The 23658-nt window shown below is 42.6% G+C and overlaps 1 protein-coding gene across 4 annotated transcripts in view; it reads left to right on the top strand.

Moving 5' to 3' along the window:
* dym (dymeclin) overlaps positions 1-23658 on the top strand; it is a 221875-nt gene that overhangs the window by 94814 nt on the left and 103403 nt on the right. For all 4 annotated transcript variants that reach the window (XM_052458491.1, XM_052458492.1, XM_052458493.1 and 1 more), the window contains exons 12-13: positions 5988-6101; positions 8217-8311. In XM_052458491.1, coding sequence (XP_052314451.1) covers positions 5988-6101; positions 8217-8311 — 209 coding nt within the window. The remainder of the gene's footprint in view (positions 1-5987; positions 6102-8216; positions 8312-23658) is intronic.

Genomic DNA, 23658 nt, shown 5'->3' on the forward strand with positions numbered 1-23658 from the left:
CAGGGAACACACACAGCTAGCCCTGCCTCAGCCTCCTCTCTCTCTACTCTCCCCTCTAGCCATCCAGAGAGTGAGATGACTCTGTAATGCTGTTGACTGACTTGCTTACCAGAGGCTGTTCTGGGCCAGGGAACACACACAGCCAGCCCTGCCTCAGCCTCCTCTCTCTCTACTCTCCCCTCTAGCCATCCAGAGAGTGAGATGACTCTGTAATGCTGTTGACTGACTTGCTTACCAGAGCCTGTTCTGGGCCAGGGAACACACACAGCCAGCCCTGCCTCAGCCTCCTCTCTCTACTCTCCCCTCTAGCCATCCAGAGATGGACAGAGATGCCATTTTTTCTGATTAATGAGGAATTTCTACTTTTCTACAAGAATATCTCAACTTTCCCCTGACACTAATATCCTTATTTTCCAGATGTTCTCTGTCACATCCCTGAGAGAGCAATGAGCCTCAAAAATACTAGGTCTACTGACCATTGAGGGAGTCATTGTTTTGATCCCAGTGTGTGATGATTGTATTCCCTGAGGGCAGAAGGCTACTGTACACCAGTTTAATCTGTATTCCCTGAGGTCAGAAGGCTACTGTACACCAGTTTAATCTGTATTCCCTGAGGGCAGAAGGCTACTGTACACCAGTTTAATCTGTATTCCCTGAGGGCAGAAGGCTACTGTACACCAGTTTAATCTGTATTCCCTGAGGGCAGAAGGCTACTGTACACCAGTTTAATCTGTATTCCCTGAGGTCAGAAGGCTACTGTACACCAGTTTAATCTGTATTCCCTGAGGGCAGAAGGCTACTGTACACCAGTTTAATCTGTATTCCCTGAGGGCAGAAGGCTACTGTACACCAGTTTAATCTGTATTCCCTGAGGGCAGAAGGCTACTGTACACCAGTTTAATCTGTATTCCCTGAGGGCAGAAGGCTACTGTACACCAGTTTAATCTGAATTCCTTCCCCCTCTTTCCTCCTCTCTTTATTTACAGATGCTATCAATATGTATCTAGCTATTGTCATCTTCAGGAAATATATTTCTTTATTCCTGCCCAGGACATTTAGTCAACTGGTCGATTGTTTTGTCGATTAGGCTATGGCCGACCAAAGATTTCTTTAGTCATGCAGTAGCAAACAATATATAAATATTTCATGCTGTACAAGACAGCTGTCTGATTCGTGCCTGTCTGAGTGGACTAATCCATTGTGGAGGCCTTGGGGATGGAACAGTCCATCACTAAAACGTGTGCTACTGAAACCCCAACTAAATAAAAATAATATTATTTCATAACAAACACGTTTTCTCTCGTGTTTGATAGCAGTCGCTGTCCGCGGTTCTGAAACATCAGTGCGCTGTTGAATTGGCGCCTTTTCCTAGACCATGGTTCCTGTGTGTATAAATGCAAAGTTAACCAGCATATTGGTGTTCAGAACAATGCGGCTGAGGCTGCAGCAGAATGAGGAGATAAGAAACCCCAAGTTAATTAGGTTTATAATCAATAACCTCTAAATCATCCATATACCTTTGAAGTCGGAAGTTTACATACACTTAGTTTGGAGCCATTAACTTGTTTTTCAACCACTCCACAAATGTCTTGTTAACAAACTATAGTTTTGGCAAGTCGGTTAGGACATCTACTTTGTGCATGACACAAGTAATTTTTCCAACAATTGTTTAGACAGATTATTTCGCTGTATCACAATTTACATACACTAAGTTGACACTGCCTTTAAACAGCTTGGAAAATTACAGAAAATGATGTCATGGCTTTAGAAGCTTCTGATAGGCTAATTGACAACATTTTAGTCAATTGGAGGTGTACCTGTGGATGTATTTCAAGGCCTACCTTCAAACTCAGTGCCTCTTTGCTTGACATCATGGGAAAATCAAAAGAAATCTGCAAAAAATTGTAGTCCTCCAAAAGTCTGGTTCATCCTTGGGAGCAATTTCCAAATGCCTGAAGGTACCACGTTCATCTGTACAAACAATAGTACGCAAGTATAACCACCATGGGACCACACAGCCGTCATACTGCTCAGGGAGGAGACGCATTCTGTCTCCTAGAGATTAATGTACTTTGGTGCGAAAAGTGCAAATCAATCCTAGAACAACAGCAAAGGACCTTGTGAAGATGCTGGAAGAAACAGGTACAAAAGTATCTATCCACAGCAAAACGAGTCCTATATCGACATAACCTGAAAGGCTGCTCAGCAAGGAAGAAGCCATTGCTCCACAACCGCCATAAAAAAGCCAGACTACGGTTTTCACATGGGGACAAAGATTGTACTTTTTGGAGAAATGTCCTCTGGTCGGATGAAACAAAAATAGAACTGTTTGGCCATAATGACCATCGTTATGTTTGGAGGAAAAAGGTGGAGTTGAAGAACACCATCCCAACTGTGAAGCACAGTGATAACAGCCTAATTTTTGGGGGTGCTTTGCTGCAGGAGGGACTGGTGCACTTCACAAAATAGATGGCATAAAGAGGGAGGAAAATTGTGTGAATATATTGAAGCAACATCTCAAGACATCAGTCAGGAAGTTGAAGCTTGGTTGCAAATGGGTCTTCCAAATGGACAATGACCGCAAGCATAGTTCCAAAGTTGTGTCAAAATGGCTTAAGGCCACAAAGTCAAGGTATTGGAGTGGCCATCACAAAGCCCTGACCTCAATCCTATAGAAAGTTTGTGGGCAGAACTGAAAAAGCGTGTGCGAGCAAGGAGGCCTACAAACCTGACTCAGTTAGGAAGGAAGGAACAGTGGAATCTACTGTCTACGAGGTTAGGAAGGAATAGTGGTATCTACGAGGTTAGGAAGGAATAGTGGTATCTACTGTCTACGAGGTTAGCAAGGAACAGTGGTATCTACTATCTACGAGGTTAGGAAGGAATATTGGTGTCTACGAGGTTTGGAAGGAATAGTGGTATCTACTGTCTATGATATTAGGAAGGAATAGTGGTATCTACTATCTACGAGGTTGGGAAGGAATAGTGGTATCTACTGTCTACGAGGTTAGGAAGGAATAGTGGGATCTACTATCTATGAGGTTAGTAAGGAATAGTGGTATCTACTATCTACGAGATTAGGAAGGAACAGTGGTATCTACTGTCTACGAGGTTAGGAAGGAATAGTGGTGTCTACGAGGTTAGGAAGGAATAGTGGTGTCTACGAGGTTAGGAAGGAACAGTGGTAGCTACGAGGTTAGGAAGGAATAGTGGTAGCTACTGTCTACGAGGTTAGGTAGGAATAGTGGTGTCTACGAGGTTAGGAAGGAATAGTGGTATCTACTATTTACGAGGTTAGGAAGGAACAGTGGTATCTACTGTCTACGAGGTTAGGAAGGAATAGTGGTGTCTACGAGGTTAGGAAGGAATAGTGGTGTCTACGAGGTTAGGAAGGAACAGTGGTAGCTACGAGGTTAGGAAGGAATAGTGGTAGCTACTGTCTACGAGGTTAGGTAGGAATAGTGGTGTCTACGAGGTTAGGAAGGAATAGTGGTATCTACTATTTACAAGGTTAGGAAGGAACAGTGGGATCTACTATCTACGAGATTAGGAAGGAATAGTGGTATCTTCGAGGTTAGGAAGGAATAGTGGTATCTACTGTCTACGAGGTTAGGAAGGAACATTGGAATCTACTGTCTACGAGGTTAGGAAGGAATAGTGGTATCTACGAGGTTAGGAAGGAATAGTGGTATCTACTGTCTACGAGGTTAGGAAGGAACAGTGGAATCTACTGTCTACGAGGTTAGGAAGGAATAGTGGTATCTACGAGGTTAGGAAGGAATAGTGGTATCTACTGTCTATGAGATTAGGAAGGAACAGTGGTATCTACTATCTACGAGGTTGGGAAGGAATAGTGGTATCTACTGTCTACGAGGTTAGGAAGGAATAGTTTGATCTACTATCTATGAGGTTAGTAAGGAATAGTGGTATCTACTATCTACGATATTAGGAAGGAATAGTGGAATCTACTATCTACGATATTAGGAAGGAACAGTGGTATCTACTATCTACGAGGTTAGGAAGGAATAGTGGTGTCTACGAGGTTAGGAAGGAATAGTGGTATCTACTGTCTACGAGGTTAGGAAGGAACAGTGGTATCTACTATCTACGAGGTTAGGAAGGAACAGTGGTGTCTACGAGGTTAGGAAGGAACAGTGGTATCTACTATCTACTAGGTTAGGAAGGAATAGTGGTATCTACTATCTACGAGGTTAGGAAGGAACAGTGGTGTCTACGAGGTTAGGAAGGAACAGTGGTATCTACTATCTACTAGGTTAGGAAGGAATAGTGGTATCTACTATCTACGAGGTTAGGAAGGAACAGTGGTGTCTACGAGGTTAGGAAGGAACAGTGGTATCTACTATCTACTAGGTTAGGAAGGAATAGTGGTATCTACTATCTACGAGGTTAGGAAGGAACAGTGGTGTCTACGAGGTTAGGAAGGAATAGTGGTGTCTACTATCTATGAGATTAGGAAGGAACAGTGGTATCTACTATCTACGAGGTTAGGAAGGAACAGTGGTATCTACTATCTACGAGATTAGGAAGGAACAGTGGTATCTACTGTCTACGAGGTTAGGAAGGAATAGTGGTGTCTACGAGGTTAGGAAGGAATAGTGGTATGTACTGTCTACGAGGTTAGGAAGGAACAGTGGAATCTACTGTCTACGAGGTTAGGAAGGAATAGTGGTATCTACGAGGTTAGGAAGGAATAGTGGTATCTACTGTCTACGAGGTTAGGAAGGAACAGTGGTATCTACTATCTACGAGGTTAGGAAGGAATAGTGGTATCTACTGTCTACGAGATTAGGAAGGAACAGTGGTATCTACTATCTACGAGGTTAGGAAGGAATAGTGGTGTCTACGAGGTTAGGAAGGAACAGTGGTATCTACTATCTACGAGATTAGGAAGGAACAGTGGTGTCTACGAGGTTAGGAAGGAATAGTGGTATCTACGAGATTAGGAAGGAACAGTGGTATCTACTGTCTAAGAGATTAGGTAGGAACAGTGGTATCTACTATCTACGAGGTTAGGAAGGAATAGTGGTGTCTACGAGGTTAGTAAGGAATAGTGGTATCTACTATCTACGAGGTTAGGAAGGAATAGTGGTATCTACTATCTACGAGGTTAGGAAGGAATAGTGGTGTCTACGAGGTTAGGAAGGAATAGTGGTGTCTACGAGGTTAGGAAGGAATAGTGGTATCTACTGTCTACGAGGTTAGGAAGGAACAGTGGAATCTACTGTCTACGAGGTTAGGAAGGAATAGTGGTATCTACTGTCTACGAGGTTAGGAAGGAACAGTGGTATCTACTATCTAAGAGATTAGGTAGGAACAGTGGGATCTACTATCTACGAGGTTAGGTAGGAACAGTGGTAGCTACTATCTACGAGGTTAGGTAGGAACAGTGGTAGCTACTGTCTACGAGATTAGGAAGGAACAGTGGTATCTACTATCTAAGAGATTAGGAAAGAATAGTGGTATCTACGAGATTAGGTAGGAACAGTGGTATCTAATATCTACGAGATTAGGAAGGAATAGTGGTATCTACGAGATTAGGTAGGAACAGTGGTATCTACTATCTACGAGATTAGGAAGGAACAGTGGTGTCTACGAGATTAGGAAGGAACAGTGGTGTCTACGAGATTAGGAAGGAATAGTGGTATCTACGAGATTAGGAAGGAACAGTGGTATCTACTGTCTACGAGATTAGGAAGGAACAGTGGTGTCTACGAGATTAGGAAGGAACAGTGGTGTCTACGAGATTAGGAAGGAACAGTGGTGTCTACGAGATTAGGAAGGAACAGTGGTGTCTACGAGATTAGGAAGGAACAGTGGTGTCTACGAGATTAGGAAGGAACAGTGGTATCTACTGTCTACGAGATTAGGAAGGAACAGTGGTGGCTACTATCCACTAATGGGTTGTTACCTACTGTAGTAGCTACCATTTAAATAGCCATTTCTTATGTTGTCTCCCTCTCTCTCAGGTATTGAAGAACATAACGTGGTATTCAGAACGTCAGTTAACAGAGATCTCTCTGGGTAGTCTACTCATCCTGGTGGTCATACGCACCATCCAGTACAACATGACACGGACCAGGGTGAGTTAAACACACATGGATGTACATGCATATGCAGTGCATGAACACACATGCACACACAGGGTTTTTTCTGGATCAAAATGGGGTTTAGGTGGTGACCTGTGGCATGCCCATGGGTGTGGTCCTGTTGACTAATTTCCTGCAATTCTACACATTCTTGCCATCAGGCTAAGAGAGAGATTTGTATGCAATAAAATATAGAAAATCTAATAAAAACGCAACATGTAAAGTTTTGGTCCATATTCAGAAAAGGCTTATCTCTCAAATGTTGTGCACAAATTTGTTTATATCCTTTTTAGTGAGCATTTCTCCTTTGCCAAGATAATCCATTACACAGGTGCACCTTGTGTAAGGGACAATAAAAGGCCACTCTAAAATGTGCAGTTTTTTCACACAAGACAATGCCACAGATTGTGTTGAGGGAGCGTGCAATTAGCATGCTGACTGCAGGAATGTTCATCAGAGTTGTTGCCAGAGAATTGAATGATGATTTCTCTACATAAGCCGTCTCCAACGTTGTTTTTAGAGAATTAAGCAGTACGTCCAATCGGCCTCGGAACCGCAGAACAAGTGTATGGGGTCGTGTGATCAAGTGGTTTGCTGATATGAACAGAGTGCCCCATGGTGTCGGTGGGGTTATGGGATGGGCAGGCATAAGCTATGGACAACGAACATAATTGCATTTTATTGATGGAAATCTGAATGAACAGCGATATCGTGACAAGATCCTGAGGCCCATTGTCATTACATTGATCCTCTGCCATCACCTCATGTTTCAGCATGATAAATGCACTGCCCCAAGGATCTGTACACACTTCCTGGAAGCCGAAAATGTTCCAGTTCTTCCATGGCCTGCATACTGACCAGACATGTCCCCCATTGAGCATGTTTGGGATCCTCTGGATCAATGTTTGCGACAGTGTGTTCCAGTTCCTGATAATGTCCAGCAACTTCGCACAGCCATTGAAGCGGAGTGGGACAACATTCCACAGCCATTGAAGAGGAGTGGGACAACATTCCACAGCCATTGAAGAGGAGTGGGACAACATTCCACAGCCATTGAAGAGGAGTGGGACAACATTCCACAGCCATTGAAGAGGAGTGGGACAACATTCCACAGCCATTGAAGAGGAGTGGGACAACATTCCACAGCCATTGAAGAGTAGTGGGACAACATTCCACAGCCATTGAAGAGTAGTGGGACAACATTCCACAGCCATTGAAGAGTAGTGGGACAACATTCCACAGCCATTGAAGAGGAGTGGGACAACATTCCACAGCCATTGAAGAGGAGTGGGACAACATTCCACAGCCATTGAAGAGGAGTGGGGACAAACATTCTACAGCCATTGAAGAGGAGTGGGGACAACATTCCACAGCCATTGAAGAGGAGTGGGACAACATTCCACAGCCATTGAAGAGGAGTGGGACAACATTCCACAGCCATTGAAGAGGAATGGGACAACATTCCACAGGCCACAATCAACAGCCTGATCAACTATGTGAAGGAGATGTGTCACGCTGCATGAGGCAAATGGTGGTCACACCAGTGACCAACAGACACATATCTGTATTCCCAGTCATGTGAAATCCATAGATTAGGGCCTAATGATTTTATTTCAATAAGATTTCCATATATAATCTGTAACTCAGTAGAATCCTTGAAATTGTTGCATGTTGCGTTTTATTTTTGTTCAAATAGATTCTCCTTCTATTTTGGTGATTGTTAGTTCTGAGATTATAAAAAAATATATATAAATTATATTTTCTACATACTTTTTATCTGGTTTTAGTCATTTCAGTTTTTACTGTTTGGACATAGACGGCCTGGAAAAAAACACCCCGCCCCGCCCCAATACTTTTATATGCAGTAAAAACCCTGGACACACACACACCTACATGACCACATACACTTTGTTTAGGCCTACTTTAGATTTTAATTTCTCATGTGTTTTTGTTCAAACTTATGTTGTTTTTAGTACTACATTGATATTGATTACTGCATTGTTGGGTTTAGAGTTGGCACGTGACATTCAAATTTTAAACTATACTTAGTACGCATCTCAATGGACTTCAAGGAAGGTCATTGTACGTCTCTTATTTCCTCTCTTCCAGGATAAGTACCTGCACACCAACTGCCTGGCAGCCCTGGCCAATATGTCAGCCCAGTTCCGCTGCTTACACCAATACGCTGCCCAGCGCATCATTAGGTGAGGTTTAGTAGGCACTCTGTAGAACTAGTGTTGACTGTCAGCACAGAGACTGGTATGGCCAAAGCATTTTAACTGGTATTGATATGCTCTTTACTCAAACCATAGCCTACTGGCCAACTGTAGACTGAAGAGGTTTAGCAGGTCAGGGTACAGCCAGGCCTGGTGTTAGGTTAGAACAGGTGTCTCACAACGGGTCGATCGCCAGCTACCAGTAGCTACCAGCTACCAGTAGCTACCAGCCTACCTATGAGTAGCTCGCCAAACAATTCTGAAAGTACATGCAATTTAAGTGTTCCACCACAAACTGTCATAAACAAATCTCACAAGTATCTGACACTGCAAACTCCCAGCTACTATTTAATCAACACAACATTATCCCAACCCTGGTTATCCACTATTGGCTTAAAAAAAAACTAATCTAACACTATCTGCCAATTATTGTCCATCTGTCTGTCTGGTGAACGCGTTTGTCTATCACTCCGTATCTAGCCAGCCTGTTGATGTGATAACCGTCTTGTGGGTTGACAGAAAACTTTGCCCCAAATCCTTCTCAATGAAATGTTAACTGCAAAGTAGGCTTACCTAGCAGAATTATATCTGGAGGAAATTCAGCGTATTCAGAAAGTATTCAGAACCCTTGACTTTTTCCACTTTTTTTTACGTTACAGCCTTATACTAAAATTTATTAAATTGTTTTTTTTCCCATCATCAATCTACACACAATACTCCATAATGACAAAGCAAAAACGTTTTTTTCAAATTTTAGCAAATGTATAAACTAAATGGAAATATCACATTTACATAAGTATTCAGACCCTTTACCCAGTACTTTGTTGAAGCACCTTTTGGCAGCGATTACAGCCTAGATTCTTCTTGGGTGTGACACTACAAGCTTGGTACACCTGTATTTGGCGAGTTTCTCCCATTATTCTCTGCAGATCCTCTCAAGCTCTGTCAGGTTGGATGGGGAGCGTCGCTGCAAAGCTGTTTCCAGAGATGTTTGATCTGGTTCAAGTCCGGGCATTGACTGGGCCACTAAAGGACATTCAGAGACTTGTCCCGAAGCCACTCCTGCGTTGTCTTGTCTGTGTGCTTAGGGTTGTTATCCTGTTGACAGGTGAAACTTTGCCCCAGTCTGAGGTCCTGCACACTCTGGAGCAGTTTTTCATCTTTCCCTCAATCTTGACTTGTCTCCCAGTCCCTGCCGCTGAAAAACATCCCCACAGCATGATGCTGCCACCACCATGCTTCACCGTAGGGAATGTGCCAGGTTTCCTCTAGACGGGACTCTTGGAATTCAGGCCAAAGAGTTCAATTTTGGTTTCATCAGACCAGAATCTTGTTTCTCATGGTCTTCGAGTTCTCTAGGTAGTTTTTGGCAAACTCCAAGCTGGCTGTCATGTGCTTTTTACTGAGTAGTGGATTCTGTCTGGTCACTCTACCATAAAGGCCTAATTGGTGGAGTGCTGCAGAGATGTTTGTCCTTCTAGAAGGTTCTCCCACCTCCTCAGAGAACTCTGGAGCTCTGTCAGAGTGATCATTGGATTCTTGGTAACCTCCCTGACCAAGGCCCTTCTCCCACTATTGCTCAGTTTGGCCGGGAGGTCAGCTTAAGAGTCTTGGTGGTTCCTAACTTGTTCCATTTAAGAATGATGGAGGCCACTATGTTCTTGACAACCTTCATTGCTGCAGACATTTTTTGGAACCCTTCCCCAGATCTGCACAATCCTCTCTCGGAGCTCTACGGACAATTCCTTCGACCTCATGGCTTGGTATTTGCTCTGACATGCACTGTCAACTGTGGGACCTTATACAGACAGGTGTGTGCCTTTCCAAATCATGTCCAATCAATTGAAGTTACCACAGGTGGACTCCAATCAAGTTGTAGAAACATCTCAAGGATGATCAATGGAAACAGGATGCGCCTGAGCTCAATTTCTAATCTCATAGCAAAGGGTCTGAATATTAAAAGTATTTCTTTTTTTTTTTTTTAAATAAACATTTCTAAAACCTGTTTTCTCTCTGTCATTATGGGAATTGTGTGTAGGTTGATGAGGAAAACATTTTAATCAATTTTAGATGTGGAAAAGGGGAAGAGGTCTGAATACTTTCCGAATGCACTGAATATCATTTGTATCTATTATTGGTTATTTGAGAACTTTGCCATGAATTGAGCAGCAGCAGTACAGAACCATTGCTAGATCAGCACATTAGGTGGCACATTGCTCACTCGCTAGATGCACAATTAAAGGGACAGATTTTTGCGGCCATTGATTAGAATCCCCATTAGCCGGCGCCACGGGGGATCCAGCTAGTCTTACTGGGGTCTAAACACATTAGAAAAAAGACATTACAGACAAAAGTCTTTACATTTGAAATTATTAAACAAATATTAACATGTAGCGTGTGTGCATCTATGCGTTGTTGCTTTATTCATTTTTGAACCCAGGTTTGCTGTTCACCCACCCTATATAAAATGGAAGGGAGTTCCATGCACTAATGGCTCTGTATAATACTGTACATTTCATAAAATTTGTTCTGGACCTGGGGACTGTGAAAAGACCTCTGGTGGCATGTGTGGTGGGTGGAGTAAGTGTGTGTATCAGTGCTGTGTGTAAGTTGACTATGCAAAAAATAATTAATTTCCAACACATTGTTTCTTATAAAAAAACAAGAACTGACTCAGTCAGTCTTTCCTCAACTCTCAGCCAAGAGAGACTGGCATGCATAGTATTAGTATTAGCCCTCTGATTACAACGAAGAGCAAGATGTGCCATGGTTCTGGGCCAGGTGTAGCTTAACTAGGTCTTTCTTTGCTGCACTTGAACATATGACTGGACAATAATTTTGTTTGTTTTTTAAATTATTATTTTATTTTACCTTTATTTAACAGGCAAGTCAGTTAAGAACAACTTATTTTCAATGACGGTGGGTTAACTGCCTGTTCAGAACGACAGACTTGCCAGCTCGGGAGTTTTGAACTTGCAACCTTCCAGTTGCTAGTCCAACACTCTAACCCCTAGGCTACCCTGCCGCCCCTAGGCTACCCTAGAGCCCGCAGGACTTGCTTTGTGGAGTGTTTTGTCAAAAAAGCAGAGCATCTCGTTATTGCAGACATACTTCAACTCCTCTTTACAACCGTTTAATCTCTGTTTTGACCATGAAAGTTTACAATCTGAGGTAACACCAAGTAACTTTGGTCTACTCAACATGTTCAACAGCCATCACCATTCATTACATGCCTCAGCTGAGGTCTTGAACTTTGTGAATGATTTGTACCAAATGTAATGCTCTTCATTTCAGTGACTTCATTATATGTGGTTGCTGATGCATGTATGGTTGAATCATCAGCATCATACATTGACTCATGTGCTTTGTTTAATGCCAGTGGCAGGTCATTGGTAAAAATAGGAAAGAGTAGAGGGCCTAGAGAGCTGCCCTGCGGTACACCACACTTTACAGGTTTGATATTAGAGAAGCTTCCATTAAATAAAACCCTCTGAATTCTATTTGATAGCTCTGAATCCACGATATGGCAGAGGTTGAAAAGCCATAACACATACATTTTCTCAACAACAGGTTATGGTCGATAATGTCAAAGGCTGCACTGAAATCGAACAGTAAAGCTCCCACAATCTTCTTATTATCAATTTCTTTCAACCAATCATGAGTCATTTGTGTCCGTACAGTACATGTTGAGTGTCCTTCTCTATAAGCATGTTGAAAGTCTGTTGTTAATTTGTTTACAGAGTAATGGCATTGTATTTTTATCAAACACAATTCTTCCAACAGTTTGCAGCAAGCTGATAGGTCTCCTGTTAGAACCCGTAAAGGTTGCTTTACCACTCTTGGGAAAGGAATGACTTTGGCTTCCCTCCAGGCCTGAGGATAAAGACTTTCCTCTAGGCTCAGATTATAGGTATGACAGATAGGAGTGGCTATAGAGTCAGCTACAATCCTCAGTAACTTTCCATCTAAGTTGTCAATGCCAGGAGGTTTGTCATTATTATAACAATACAATAACAATACATTTTCCACCTCTCCTGCATTAACTTCACAAAATTCAAACGTACAAAGCTTTTCTTTTGTTATTCGCTTTTTTATGCATTTAGTACAATGGCTCACCGTTTGTTTTTTGGCATTTCCTGCCTAAGTTTGCCCACTTTGCCAATTAAGTTATCATTAAAATATTTCTCAACATCAAATGGTTTTGTGATTAATACGCCATCTGATTCAATGAAAGATGGAGTTGAATTAGTTTTCCTGCCCGTAATTCAATTTAAAGTACTCAAGTCGTCGTCGCCCCCCCCCCATTTTTCTTTGTCATTGATCTTGGCTTCATAATAATTCTTCTTCTTTTTGTTGAGTTTAGTCACATAATTTCTGAATTTGCAGTAAATCAGCCAGTCCGATGGGCAGCCAGACTTATTAGCCACTCCTTTTGCCCCAGCTTTTTCAACCATAGTTTTTCAATTCCTCATCAATCCAGTGAGCATTAATAGTTCTAACAGGTGCATGTTTATCAATAATTGGAGGAAGCATAAATTCATCAAGTATAGTGTCTGGACCAACAAGTATTTGTATTATCATCTACAAAATATTTTGTACAATCTCTTATACACTATTTTAGCCACAGCTTTTGGAACTTTGGCTTTACTGGATAGACCCACTATATTGTGATCACTTGGTACGGATACAGCTTTAGAACAAAGTTCTACAATATTAGGAAAAATATGATCAATACATGTGGATTATCTCCTGTAGTGTTTGTAAACACAGTGTTAACACTCAGTATCTAAATAATATAATGTGAAATGCTTGACTGTTTACATCACATAGACTGAGAGGTTTACTTTCTTGGGGACCTGAATATTGACTGGTTATCATCAAGAAGAAGCTTCTCACTGTAACCAATGCCTGTAATCTGGTTCGGGTTATTAATCAACCTACCAGACTTGGTGGCGTATAGCAACATCCCAAAAGAAAAGGCTTTATATGTGCAAGGTGAACCTGCAACCACAACACTTCAATAACATATTCTCTAAGCATTACAGGGTTATGGCTCTGAATATATATATATATATATAGCAACACCTCCCCCATAAGCGTTTCTGTCTCTTCTATAATTTTTTTAGAATGGACTCTGAACATCCAGTGTCATTGATCTCTATCAATAATTGTAATTTTGAGTGAAAAACTAAACAAATCTAAAAACAGAAAAAGTAAAACTCAGAAGATATAAAGCAGAATTTGGGAGGAAAATAAACAGATTTTATAGGGCCCTCCTTAGTTATTTATGAAACATTATTTTACCAGGTATGTTGACAAACACTTTCTACTTTCTTGTACACTAAGAACACTAAGAACCCGGGGGAAAGTTCCAGGAGAGACGAATGTGCCTATTTGAAAGCTAGAAAAATATTAGTAGCTCGCAACGTTTCCCTTCACTGGAACTAAGGGCCTTAGCCCGAACAATGAATAACAGCCCCAGAACATTATTCCTCGTCCACCAAACTTTACAGTTGGCACTATGCATTCAAGCAGGTAGCGTTCTCTTGTGTGCATCTGCTCGGCCATGGACACTCATTTCATGAAGCTCCCGACGAACAGTCTGGCAGCATTCAAGCAGGTAGCGTTCTCTTGTGTGCAGCTGCTCGGCCATGAACACTCATTTCATGAAGTTCCCGACTTCAAGGCAGTTTGGAACTCGGTAGTGAGTGTTGCAACCGAGGACAGATTTTTTTTAAAGTACTACACGCTTCAGCACTTGGTGGTTCCGTTCTGTGAGCTTGTGTGGCCTACCACTTCGCAGCTGAGCCGTTGTTGCTCCTAGACGTTTCCACTTCACAATAACAGCACGTAGTTGTCCGGGGCCTCTCCAGCAGGGCAGAAATTTGACGAACTGACTTGTTGGAATGGTGTCATCCTATTACGGTGCCATGTTGAAAGTGTACAGAGCAGCAAGTCCATTCTACTGGCAATGTTTGCATGGCTGTGTGCTCGATTTTATACATATGTCAGCAACGGGTGTGGCTGAAATAACCGAATCCACTCATTTGAAGTTGTCAACATACTTTTGTATATACACTCGCTCTGGGTGCTGGTGATTTTGTGATCCACCTCTACACAGACGACACCATTCTATATACATCTGGCCCTTCTTTGGACACTGTGTTAACAAACCTCCAAACGAGCTTCAACGCCATACAACACTCCTTCCGTGGCCTCCAACTGCTCTTAAATGGTAGTAAAACTAAATGCACCCTCCCGCCTGACTAGCATCACTACTCTAGACGGTTCTGACTTAGAATATATGGACAACTATAAATACCTAGGTGTGTGGCTAGTCTGTAAACTCTCCTTCCAGACTCACATTAAGCATCTCCAATCCAAAGTTAAATCTAGAATTGCCTTCCTATTTCGCAACAAAGCCTCCTTCACTCATGCTGCCAAACATACCCTTGTAAAACTGACCATTCTACCGATCCTTGACTTCGGCGATGTCATTTACAAAATAGCCTCCAACACTCTACTCATCAAATTGGATGCAGTCTATCACAGTGCCATCCGTTTTGTCACAAAAGCCCCATATACTACCCACCACTGCGACCTGTATGTTCTCGTTGTCTGGTCCTCGCTACATATTCGTCACCAAACCCACTGGCTCCAGGTCATTGATAAGTCTTTGCTAGGTAAAGCTCTTCCTTATCTCAGCTCACTGGTCACCATAGTAACACCCACCCGTAGCACATGCTCCAGCAGGTATATTCCACTGGTCATCCCCAATGCCAACACCTCCTTTAGCCGCCTTTCCTTACAGTTCTCTGCTGCCAATGACTGGAACAAATTTTTAAAAAGTCACTGAAGTTGGAGACTTATCTCCCTCACTAACTTTAAGCGTCAGCTGTCAGAGCAGCTTACCGATCGCTGCAGCTGTACACAGCCCATCTGTAAATAGCCCATCCAACCAGCTACCTACATCATCCCCACATTTTTTCCCCCTGCTCTTTTGCACACCAGTATTTCTACTTGCACATCCTCACCTGCACATATCACTCCAGTGTAAATTGCTAAATTGTAATTACTTTGCCACTATTGGCCTATTTATTGCCTTACCTCCTTACTTCATTTGCACACACTGTATACAGATTTTTCTATTGTGTTATTGACTGTATGATTGTTTATGTTTGTTTATGTGTAACTCTGTTGTTTTTGTCGCACTGCTTTGCTCTATCTTGGCCAGGTCGCAGTTGTAAATGAGAACTTGTTCTCAACTGGCCTACCTGGTTAAATAAAGGTGACATTTTTATATTTATATATATTAGCATCCAATCCTTCGAAGGGGAAAAAAGTATCTACCTGAGTCATAGGTAGCTCCCAGCATCTGTCTGACTCACTAAGATTTTCATCCAAAGCCTCTTAATCAGTATTCCTGGATTTTGTCATCTTTTTACCCCCCCCCCATTGGGTAGTTTTCTTGGCTTTTCACGTTCTTTTTAAATCCCCAATAAGCCATTTTTATGCCAAAGCGATGAAAGAATCCGTTCAAAATACTATGATGCGTTCTGAGTGCGTCCTTTCTAAATACCTGTAGCAACTGTTTGCATTACGCTAAAGAGCTACTCCGTCCTACACAAGTCCCACCCAGGTCATCTGATATGACTGGAAAGCTGATCTTATTGGCTACACAACTGTCCATCTTTCATTTGAACCACTCCTCAGTTGAAGGATTAAAACAACACACTATTGGTGCTCAAAGATGTCGTCACTGGGTGGACATTTGATGTTCTAGTTCAGCCATACATTATCGGAGAACATTGATACGAGGCTACTTTTGATCGTAAGAACCTAACAATTCATTTGACACCATGTAGCTCCAGCTCAAACACAGACCACATGTTAGCTTACCTTGTAAGATGTTTGTTGTTGAGTGAAAACAAAGTTTAAAATTGGACTCCTTGACTCTTGGCCGTGAATCGATAATGGTAAGTCACAGGCCAATCAAACAACATATTATCTGTGGCGTCTATGCTTTAATCACATGTCAACATTGTTCAAGAAGCCAAGATCCCCAGCTTTCAGGAGACACCCTGTATTCATGGGTGGGGGGCTACCGTTTTCATTTTAGACGACATTGAATTAAACATTTATATCAAGGGGACCCTACAATTTAAGAGGTTAATTAAATGCCCTGATGACTTGATACACAACAACATTATTCCAGATTGCCTCAGTAGCTCTAAGCACACAAACACACTCACTCAAACACTTACTCCACCCTGATTATGTAATCGAGTTGGTCATTAGACACGCATTAGTCATAGTTTGTGAAATATTCATCTTTCCATTTATATATGCAGTAGCCTAAGCATTGAGATCTCTGCACTGTAGCACCAGAATGTCGTCCAGCCTTTGAAATGCTGTCGCTCTATTCTTCATGATACCTCCATGTTAAACCACTAGACTGGCTGTCAGTCTGTGGTTGGCTCTGAATAAAGACATTATCACGTCTCGCGGGTACTCTCCAGCTGTGAAGCACTCAGTTAGTCAGTCAGTGATGATAACACTAATGGTTCCAAGCTGTTGAAAGGAAGGAGGATTCACGCATGCACAGGATTCTCCTCGGCTCTCTGTGGTTAGGAGACTTAACTGTATGAAAGAATGAGACTGTGAAGGGCCAGACCAGTGAGTCACTGACCCAGCACACAGCCCATTTTACCAGATGGACCCTGGCTAGGACCACACACTTCCTGGCCATGCTCGCTCACTGTCACGGGACAGCTAACCAGAACGACCACACGAGCACTCCTCTTCCTCTCATCAATTCTTTCAGGATTATTTAACGCTGTTGCGTGACCACTGGGAAGTGGAAACAGAAATACTCTTTGTGTAGGTGGACACACACACACAATCCACCAGGTTTTATGATGACTAAGAGAGTAGCCTGCTGACACTATTGTCCGTGTCTTCACTGTTTAGGGATGTAGTGGTGGGGAAGGTAATGTAGTACATTTATGATTTTGGCTGTTTAGGGATATGCTGTTGGGGAGGAAGGCAATGTAGTACATTCATGATTTTGGCTGCTTAGGGATATGGTGGTGGGTGGGGAAGGTAATGTAGTACATTCATGATTTTGGCTGCTTAGGGATATGGTGGTGGGTGGGGAAGGTAATGTAGTACATTTATGATTTTGGCTGCATAGGGATATGGTGGTGGGTGGGGAAGGTAATGTAGTACATTCATGATTTTGGCTGCTTAGGGATATGGTGGTGGGTGGGGAAGGTAATGTAGTACATTTATGATTTTGGCTGCATAGGGATATGGTGGTGGGTGGGGAAGGTAATGTAGTACATTCATGATTTTGGCTGCTTAGGGATATGGTGGTGGGTGGGGAAGGTAATGTAGTACATTTATGATTTTGGCTGCTTAGGGATATGGTGGTGGGTGGGGAAGGTAATGTAGTACATTTATGATTTTGGCTGCATAGGGATATGGTGGTGGGTGGGGAAGGTAATGTAGTACATTCATGATTTTGGCTGCTTAGGGATATGGTGGTGGGTGGGGAAGGTAATGTAGTACATTTATGATTTTGGCTGCTTAGGGATATGGTGGTGGGTGGGGAAGGTAATGTGTACATTCAAAAGATTTTGGCTGCTTAGGGATATGGTGGTGGGTGGGGAAGGAATGTAGTACATTCATGATTTTGGCTGCTTAGGCATATGGTGGTGGGTCAAGGTAATGTAGTCCTTTATGATTTTGGCTGCAGGGATATGGTATGGGTGGGGAAGGTAATGCTAGTACATTCATGATTTTGGCTGCTTAGGGATATGGTGGTGGGTGGGGAAGGTAATGTAGTACATTTATGATTTTGGCTGCATAGGGATATGGTGGTGGGTGGGGAAGGTAATGTAGTACATTCATGATTTTGCTCTCAGGGGAATTTCCTCCTGGAATTTCCAAATGTCAGATTTGCACATTTTCTGTCAAGGATTTTTCGTTATTAATTGACACTTAAAAGAAAAATCACTTTTTCGGTCCATATATTCAGAGGCAGCAGAGGATGAAAGAGCTTTCCACTACGTTAGTGAACACATCTGTCTTCATCCCTCTATTCCTTCCCAGATGGGCAGTGACATGAATGTGTGAATAGCTCACAGATTAGATTTGACTGTGCGTCAGTTGGTAAGAGGAACGTGTGGCGCTTGTGAGGAAAGGAGGCAGGCATGTTATTATCATTTTATAACACTGTCTTCATATATGCATCTCAGGCGCTTTGCAAACAACCACCAAGCCTCCTTTCATCATCACGCTACACTGTAGTTTTCCCAAACAAATATTATAACCTTATTGTGGGAATTCTAAGAGCATGTTAAGTCTGTCTATATTTTTATTTATTTTTATTTTATTTCACCTTTATTTAACCAGGTAGGCTAGTTGAGAACAAGTTCTCATTTGCAACTGCGACCTGGCCAAGATAAAGCATAGCAGTGTGAACAGACAACACAGAGTTACACATGGAGTAAACAATTAGCAAGTCAATAACACAGTAGAAAAAAATGGGCAGTCTATATACAATGTGTGCAAAAGGCATGAGGAGGTATAACTCCAATCCATGGACAAAGCATTGATTATAAATGAACTGTCAATGTCATAAAGGAGAAGCACCTATCTATACCAATGATTTTACTGCATGTCAATGTTAGCACTACAGAGCATGAGAGAAGGAGTGGATTTCCTGTCTGCTGAGCCTAGATTAGTTGGGTCAATCACATACAGTTGAAGTCGGAAGTTTAAATACACTTCAGTTGGAGTCATTAAAACTCGTTTTTCAACCACTACACCAATTTCTTGTTAACAAACTATAGTTTTGGCAAGTCTGTTAGGGCATCTATGTTGTGCATGACACAAGTAATTAGATTATTTCATTTATAATTCACTGTGTCACAGTAAACTTCTGACCCACTGGGAATGTGATGATTAAATAAATGATTCTCGATACTATTATTCTGACATTTCACATTCTTAAAGTAATGTGGTGATCTTAACTGACCTCAGACAGGGAATTTTTACTGGGATTAAATGTCAGGAATTATGAAAAACTGCGTTTAAATGTATTTGGCTAAGAAGTATGTAAACTTTTGACTTCAACTGTATACAACAATTGATTATAATATTCATTTGACTACCTCGGTCTCTCCGGCTGTAATATTACAAGTGAAAAACCCAAATCTGCTGCCTTTTCACCTCTTTTACTATGCCACCCTTTTTGTTAACAACATTCTCAGCTCTTCTCCAGAAAAACACTTATCAAACAAAAAACAGACAATATATATATATATATATTTTTTCCATCCTCTCCTCTGTTGCCCTTGTCTTTCAGGTGTGACAGTCTCCACATGAGGAGATACTGTTCTTTTCAAAGATACTGTTCTGTACAATATGTAACAACCGTTCAAAGGTTTGGTGTCACTTAGAAATGTCCTTGTTTTCCATGAAAACATACATGAAATGAGTTGCAAAATGAATAGGAAATATAGTCAAGACGTTGACAACGTTATAAATAATGATTCTTAATTGAAATAATAATTGTCCTTCAAACGTAGTTTTCGTCAAAGAATCCTCCGTTTGCAGCAATTACAGCCCTGCAGACCTTTGACCCCATTCTTCCTGAAGCACCTCCCACAAATTGGATTGGCTTGATGGGCACTTGTTACGTACCATACGGGTCAAGCTGCTCCCACAACAGCTCAATAGGGTTGAGATCCGGTGACTGCTGTCCACTCCATTATAGACAGAATACCAGCTGACTGCTTCTTCCCTAAATAGTTCTTGCATAGTTTGGTGCTGTGCTTTGTGTCATTGTCCTGTTGTAGGAGGAAATTGGCTCCAATTAAGCACCGTCCACAGGGTATGACATGAATGCCAGGGTAGTGGGTTCGATTCCCGGGACCACCCATACGTAGAATGTATGCACACATGACTGTAAGTCGCTTTGGATAAAAGCGTCTGCTAAATGGCATATATTATTATTATATTATGAAGTTGCACAAATGTTCTTCTATGTGATCCGAACACCTCAAACTTAGATTTGTCTGTCCATAACACTTTTTTCCAATCTTCCTCTGTCCAGTGTCTGTGTTCTTTTGCCCATCTTACTTGACTTTGAGACTGGTGTTTTGCAGGTACTCTTTACTGAAGCTGCCAGTTGAGGACTTGTGAGGCATCTGTTTCGCAAACTAGACACTCTAATGTACTTGTCCTCTTACTCAGTTGTGCACCGGGGCCTCCCAATCCGCTTTCTATTCTGGTTCGTGCCAGTTTGCGCTGTTCTGTGAAGGGAGTAGTACACAGTGTTGTACGAAATCTTCAGTTTCTTGGCAATTTCCCGCATGGAATAGCCTTCATTTCTCCGAACAAGAAAGGTTAAACCAGACTAGTCCTATGCTTCCAGGTTAAACCAGACTCTAGTCCTATGCTTACAGGTTAAACCAGACTCTAGTCCTATGCTTCCAGGTTGAACCAGACTCTAGTCCTATGCTTCCAGGTTAAACCAGACTCTAGTCCTATGCTTCCAGGTTAAACCAGACTCTAGTCCTATGCTTCCAGGTTAAACCAGACTCTAGTCCTAGGCTTCCAGGTTAAACCAGACTCTAGTCCTAGGCTTCCAGGTTAAACCAGACTCTAGTCCTAGGCTTCCAGGTTAAACCAGACTCTAGTCCTATGCTTCAAGGTTGAACCGGACTCTATTACTACCATTTTGCTGCCTTTCCCCTGTCCAGACCCCTATGCAGGCCTTATCCCAGCATTAGAGCTCTGCCACCCGACCCGGGAGTCCAGTCCCCTGTGCAGGCCTTATCCCAGCATTAGAGCTCTGCCACCCGACCCGGGAGTCCAGTACCCTATGCAGGCCTTATCCCAGCATTAGAGCTCTGCCACCTGACCCAGGACTCCAGTCCCCTATGCAGGCCTTATCCCAGCGTTAGAGCTCTGCCACCCGACCCGGGTGTCCAGTCCCCTATGCAGGCTCTAATGCTGGGGGTGGCAGAGCTCTAACTCTGGGATAAGGAGGGCATGCTGTCCGGTCCTCTGGCAGTCTCTATGGGGGTGCCACAGGGTTCAATTCTCGGGCAGACTCTTTTCTCTGTATATATCAATGATGTTGCTCTTGCTGCGGGCGATTCCCTGATCCACCTCTACGCAGACGACACCATTCTATATACTTTCGGCCCGTCATTGGACACTGTGCTATCTAACCTCCAAACGAGCTTCAATGCCATACAACACTCCTTCCGTGGCCTCCGACTGCTCTTAAACGCTAGTAAAACCAAATGCATGCTTTTCAACCGATCGCTGCCTGCACCCGCATGCCCGACTAGCATCACCACCCTGGATGGTTCCGACCTTGAATATGTGGACATCTATAAGTACCTAGGTGTCTGGCTAGACTGCAAACTCTCCTTCCAGACTCATATCAAACATCTCCAATCGAAAATCAAATCAAGAGTCGGCTTTCTATTCCACAACAAAGCCTCCTTCACTAACGCCGCCAAGCTTACCCTAGTAAAACTGACTATCCTACCGATCCTCGACTTCGGCGATGTCATCTACAAAATTGCTTCCAACACTCTACTCAGCAAACTGGATGCAGTTTATCACAGTGCCATCCGTTTTGTTACTAAAGCACCTTATACCACCCAACCCTGCGACTTGTATACTCTAGTCGGCTGGCCCTCGCTACATATTCGTCGCCAGACCCACTAGCTCCGGGTCATCTACAAGGCCATGCTAGGTAAAGCTCCGCCTTATCTCAGTTCACTGGTCACGATGGCAACACCCATCCGTAGCACGCGCTCCAGCAGGTGTATCTCACTGATCATCCCTAAAGCCAACACCTCATTCGGCCGCCTTTCGTTCCAGTACTCTGCTGCCTGTGACTGGAACGAATTGCAAAAATCGCTGAAGTTGGGAGACTTTCATCTCCCTCACCAAACATCAGCTATCTGAGCAGCTAACCGATCGCTGCAGCTGTACATAGTCTATTGGTAAATAGCCCACCCATTTTCACCTACCTCATCCCCACAGTTTTTATTTATTTACTTTTCTGCTCTTTTGCACACCAATATCTCTACCTGTACATGACCATCTGATCATTTATCACTCCAGTGTTAATCTGCAAAATTGTAATTATTTGCCTACCTCCTCATGCCTTTTGCACACATTGTATATGGACTCCCCTATTGTTTACTCCATGTGTAACTCTGTGTTGTCTGTTCACACTGCTATGCTTTATCTTGGCCAGGTCACAGTTGCAAATGAGAACTTGTTCTCAACTAGCCTACCTGGTTAAATAAAGGTGAAATAAAAAGTAAAATAAAAATAGGGGACTGGAGTCCTGGGTTGCATCCAAAATGACACCCTTTCACCAATGACACCCTTTCCCTAATGCAATACTTTCTACAAAGCATATGTAACTGAGTCAGGCTTGTAGGCCTCCTTGCTCACACATGCTTTTTCAGTTCTGCCCACACATTTTCTATAGGATTGAGGTCAGGGCTTTGTGATGGCCACTCCAATACCTTGACTTTGTTGTCCTTAAGCCATTTTGCGACAACTTTGGAAGTATGCTTGGGGTCATTGTCCATTTGGAAGACCCATTTGCGACCAAGCTTTAACTTCCTGCCTTGAGATGTTGCTTCAATATATTCACGCAATTTTACTCCCTCATGATGCCATCTATGTTGTGAAGTGCACCAGTCCCTCCTGCAGCAAAGCACCCCCACAACATGCTGCTGCCACCCCTGTGCTTCATGGTTGGGATGGTGTTCTTCGGCTTGCAAGCCACCCCCTTTTTCCTCCAAACATAACGATGGACATTATGACCAAACAGTTCTATTTTTGTTTCATCAGACCAGAGGACACTTCACCAAAAAGTACGATCTTTGTCCCCATGTGCAGTTGCAAACCGTAGTCTGGCTTTTTTATGGTGGTTTTGGAGCAGTGGCTTCTTCCTTTCAGTTAGTGTTACATAGGACTCATTTTACTGTGGATATAGATAATTTTGTACCTGTTTTTTGTCCAGCATCTTCACTGGGTCCTTTGCTGTTGTTCTGGGATTCATTTGCACTTTTCGCACCAAAGTATGTTCATCTCTAGGAGACAGAATGTGTCTCCTTCCTGAGCGGTATAACGGCTGCATGGTCCCCATGGTGTTTATACTTGCGTACTATTGTTTGTACAGATGAGCGTGGTACCTTCAGGCGTTTGGACATTTCTCCCATGGATGTTCCAGACTTGTGGAGGTCTACAAAAAAAAATCCTGAGGTCCAGGCTCATTTCTTTAGATT

This window comes from Oncorhynchus keta, chromosome 12 (genome assembly GCF_023373465.1).
Source record: "Oncorhynchus keta strain PuntledgeMale-10-30-2019 chromosome 12, Oket_V2, whole genome shotgun sequence".
Taxonomy (NCBI): domain Eukaryota; kingdom Metazoa; phylum Chordata; class Actinopteri; order Salmoniformes; family Salmonidae; genus Oncorhynchus; species Oncorhynchus keta.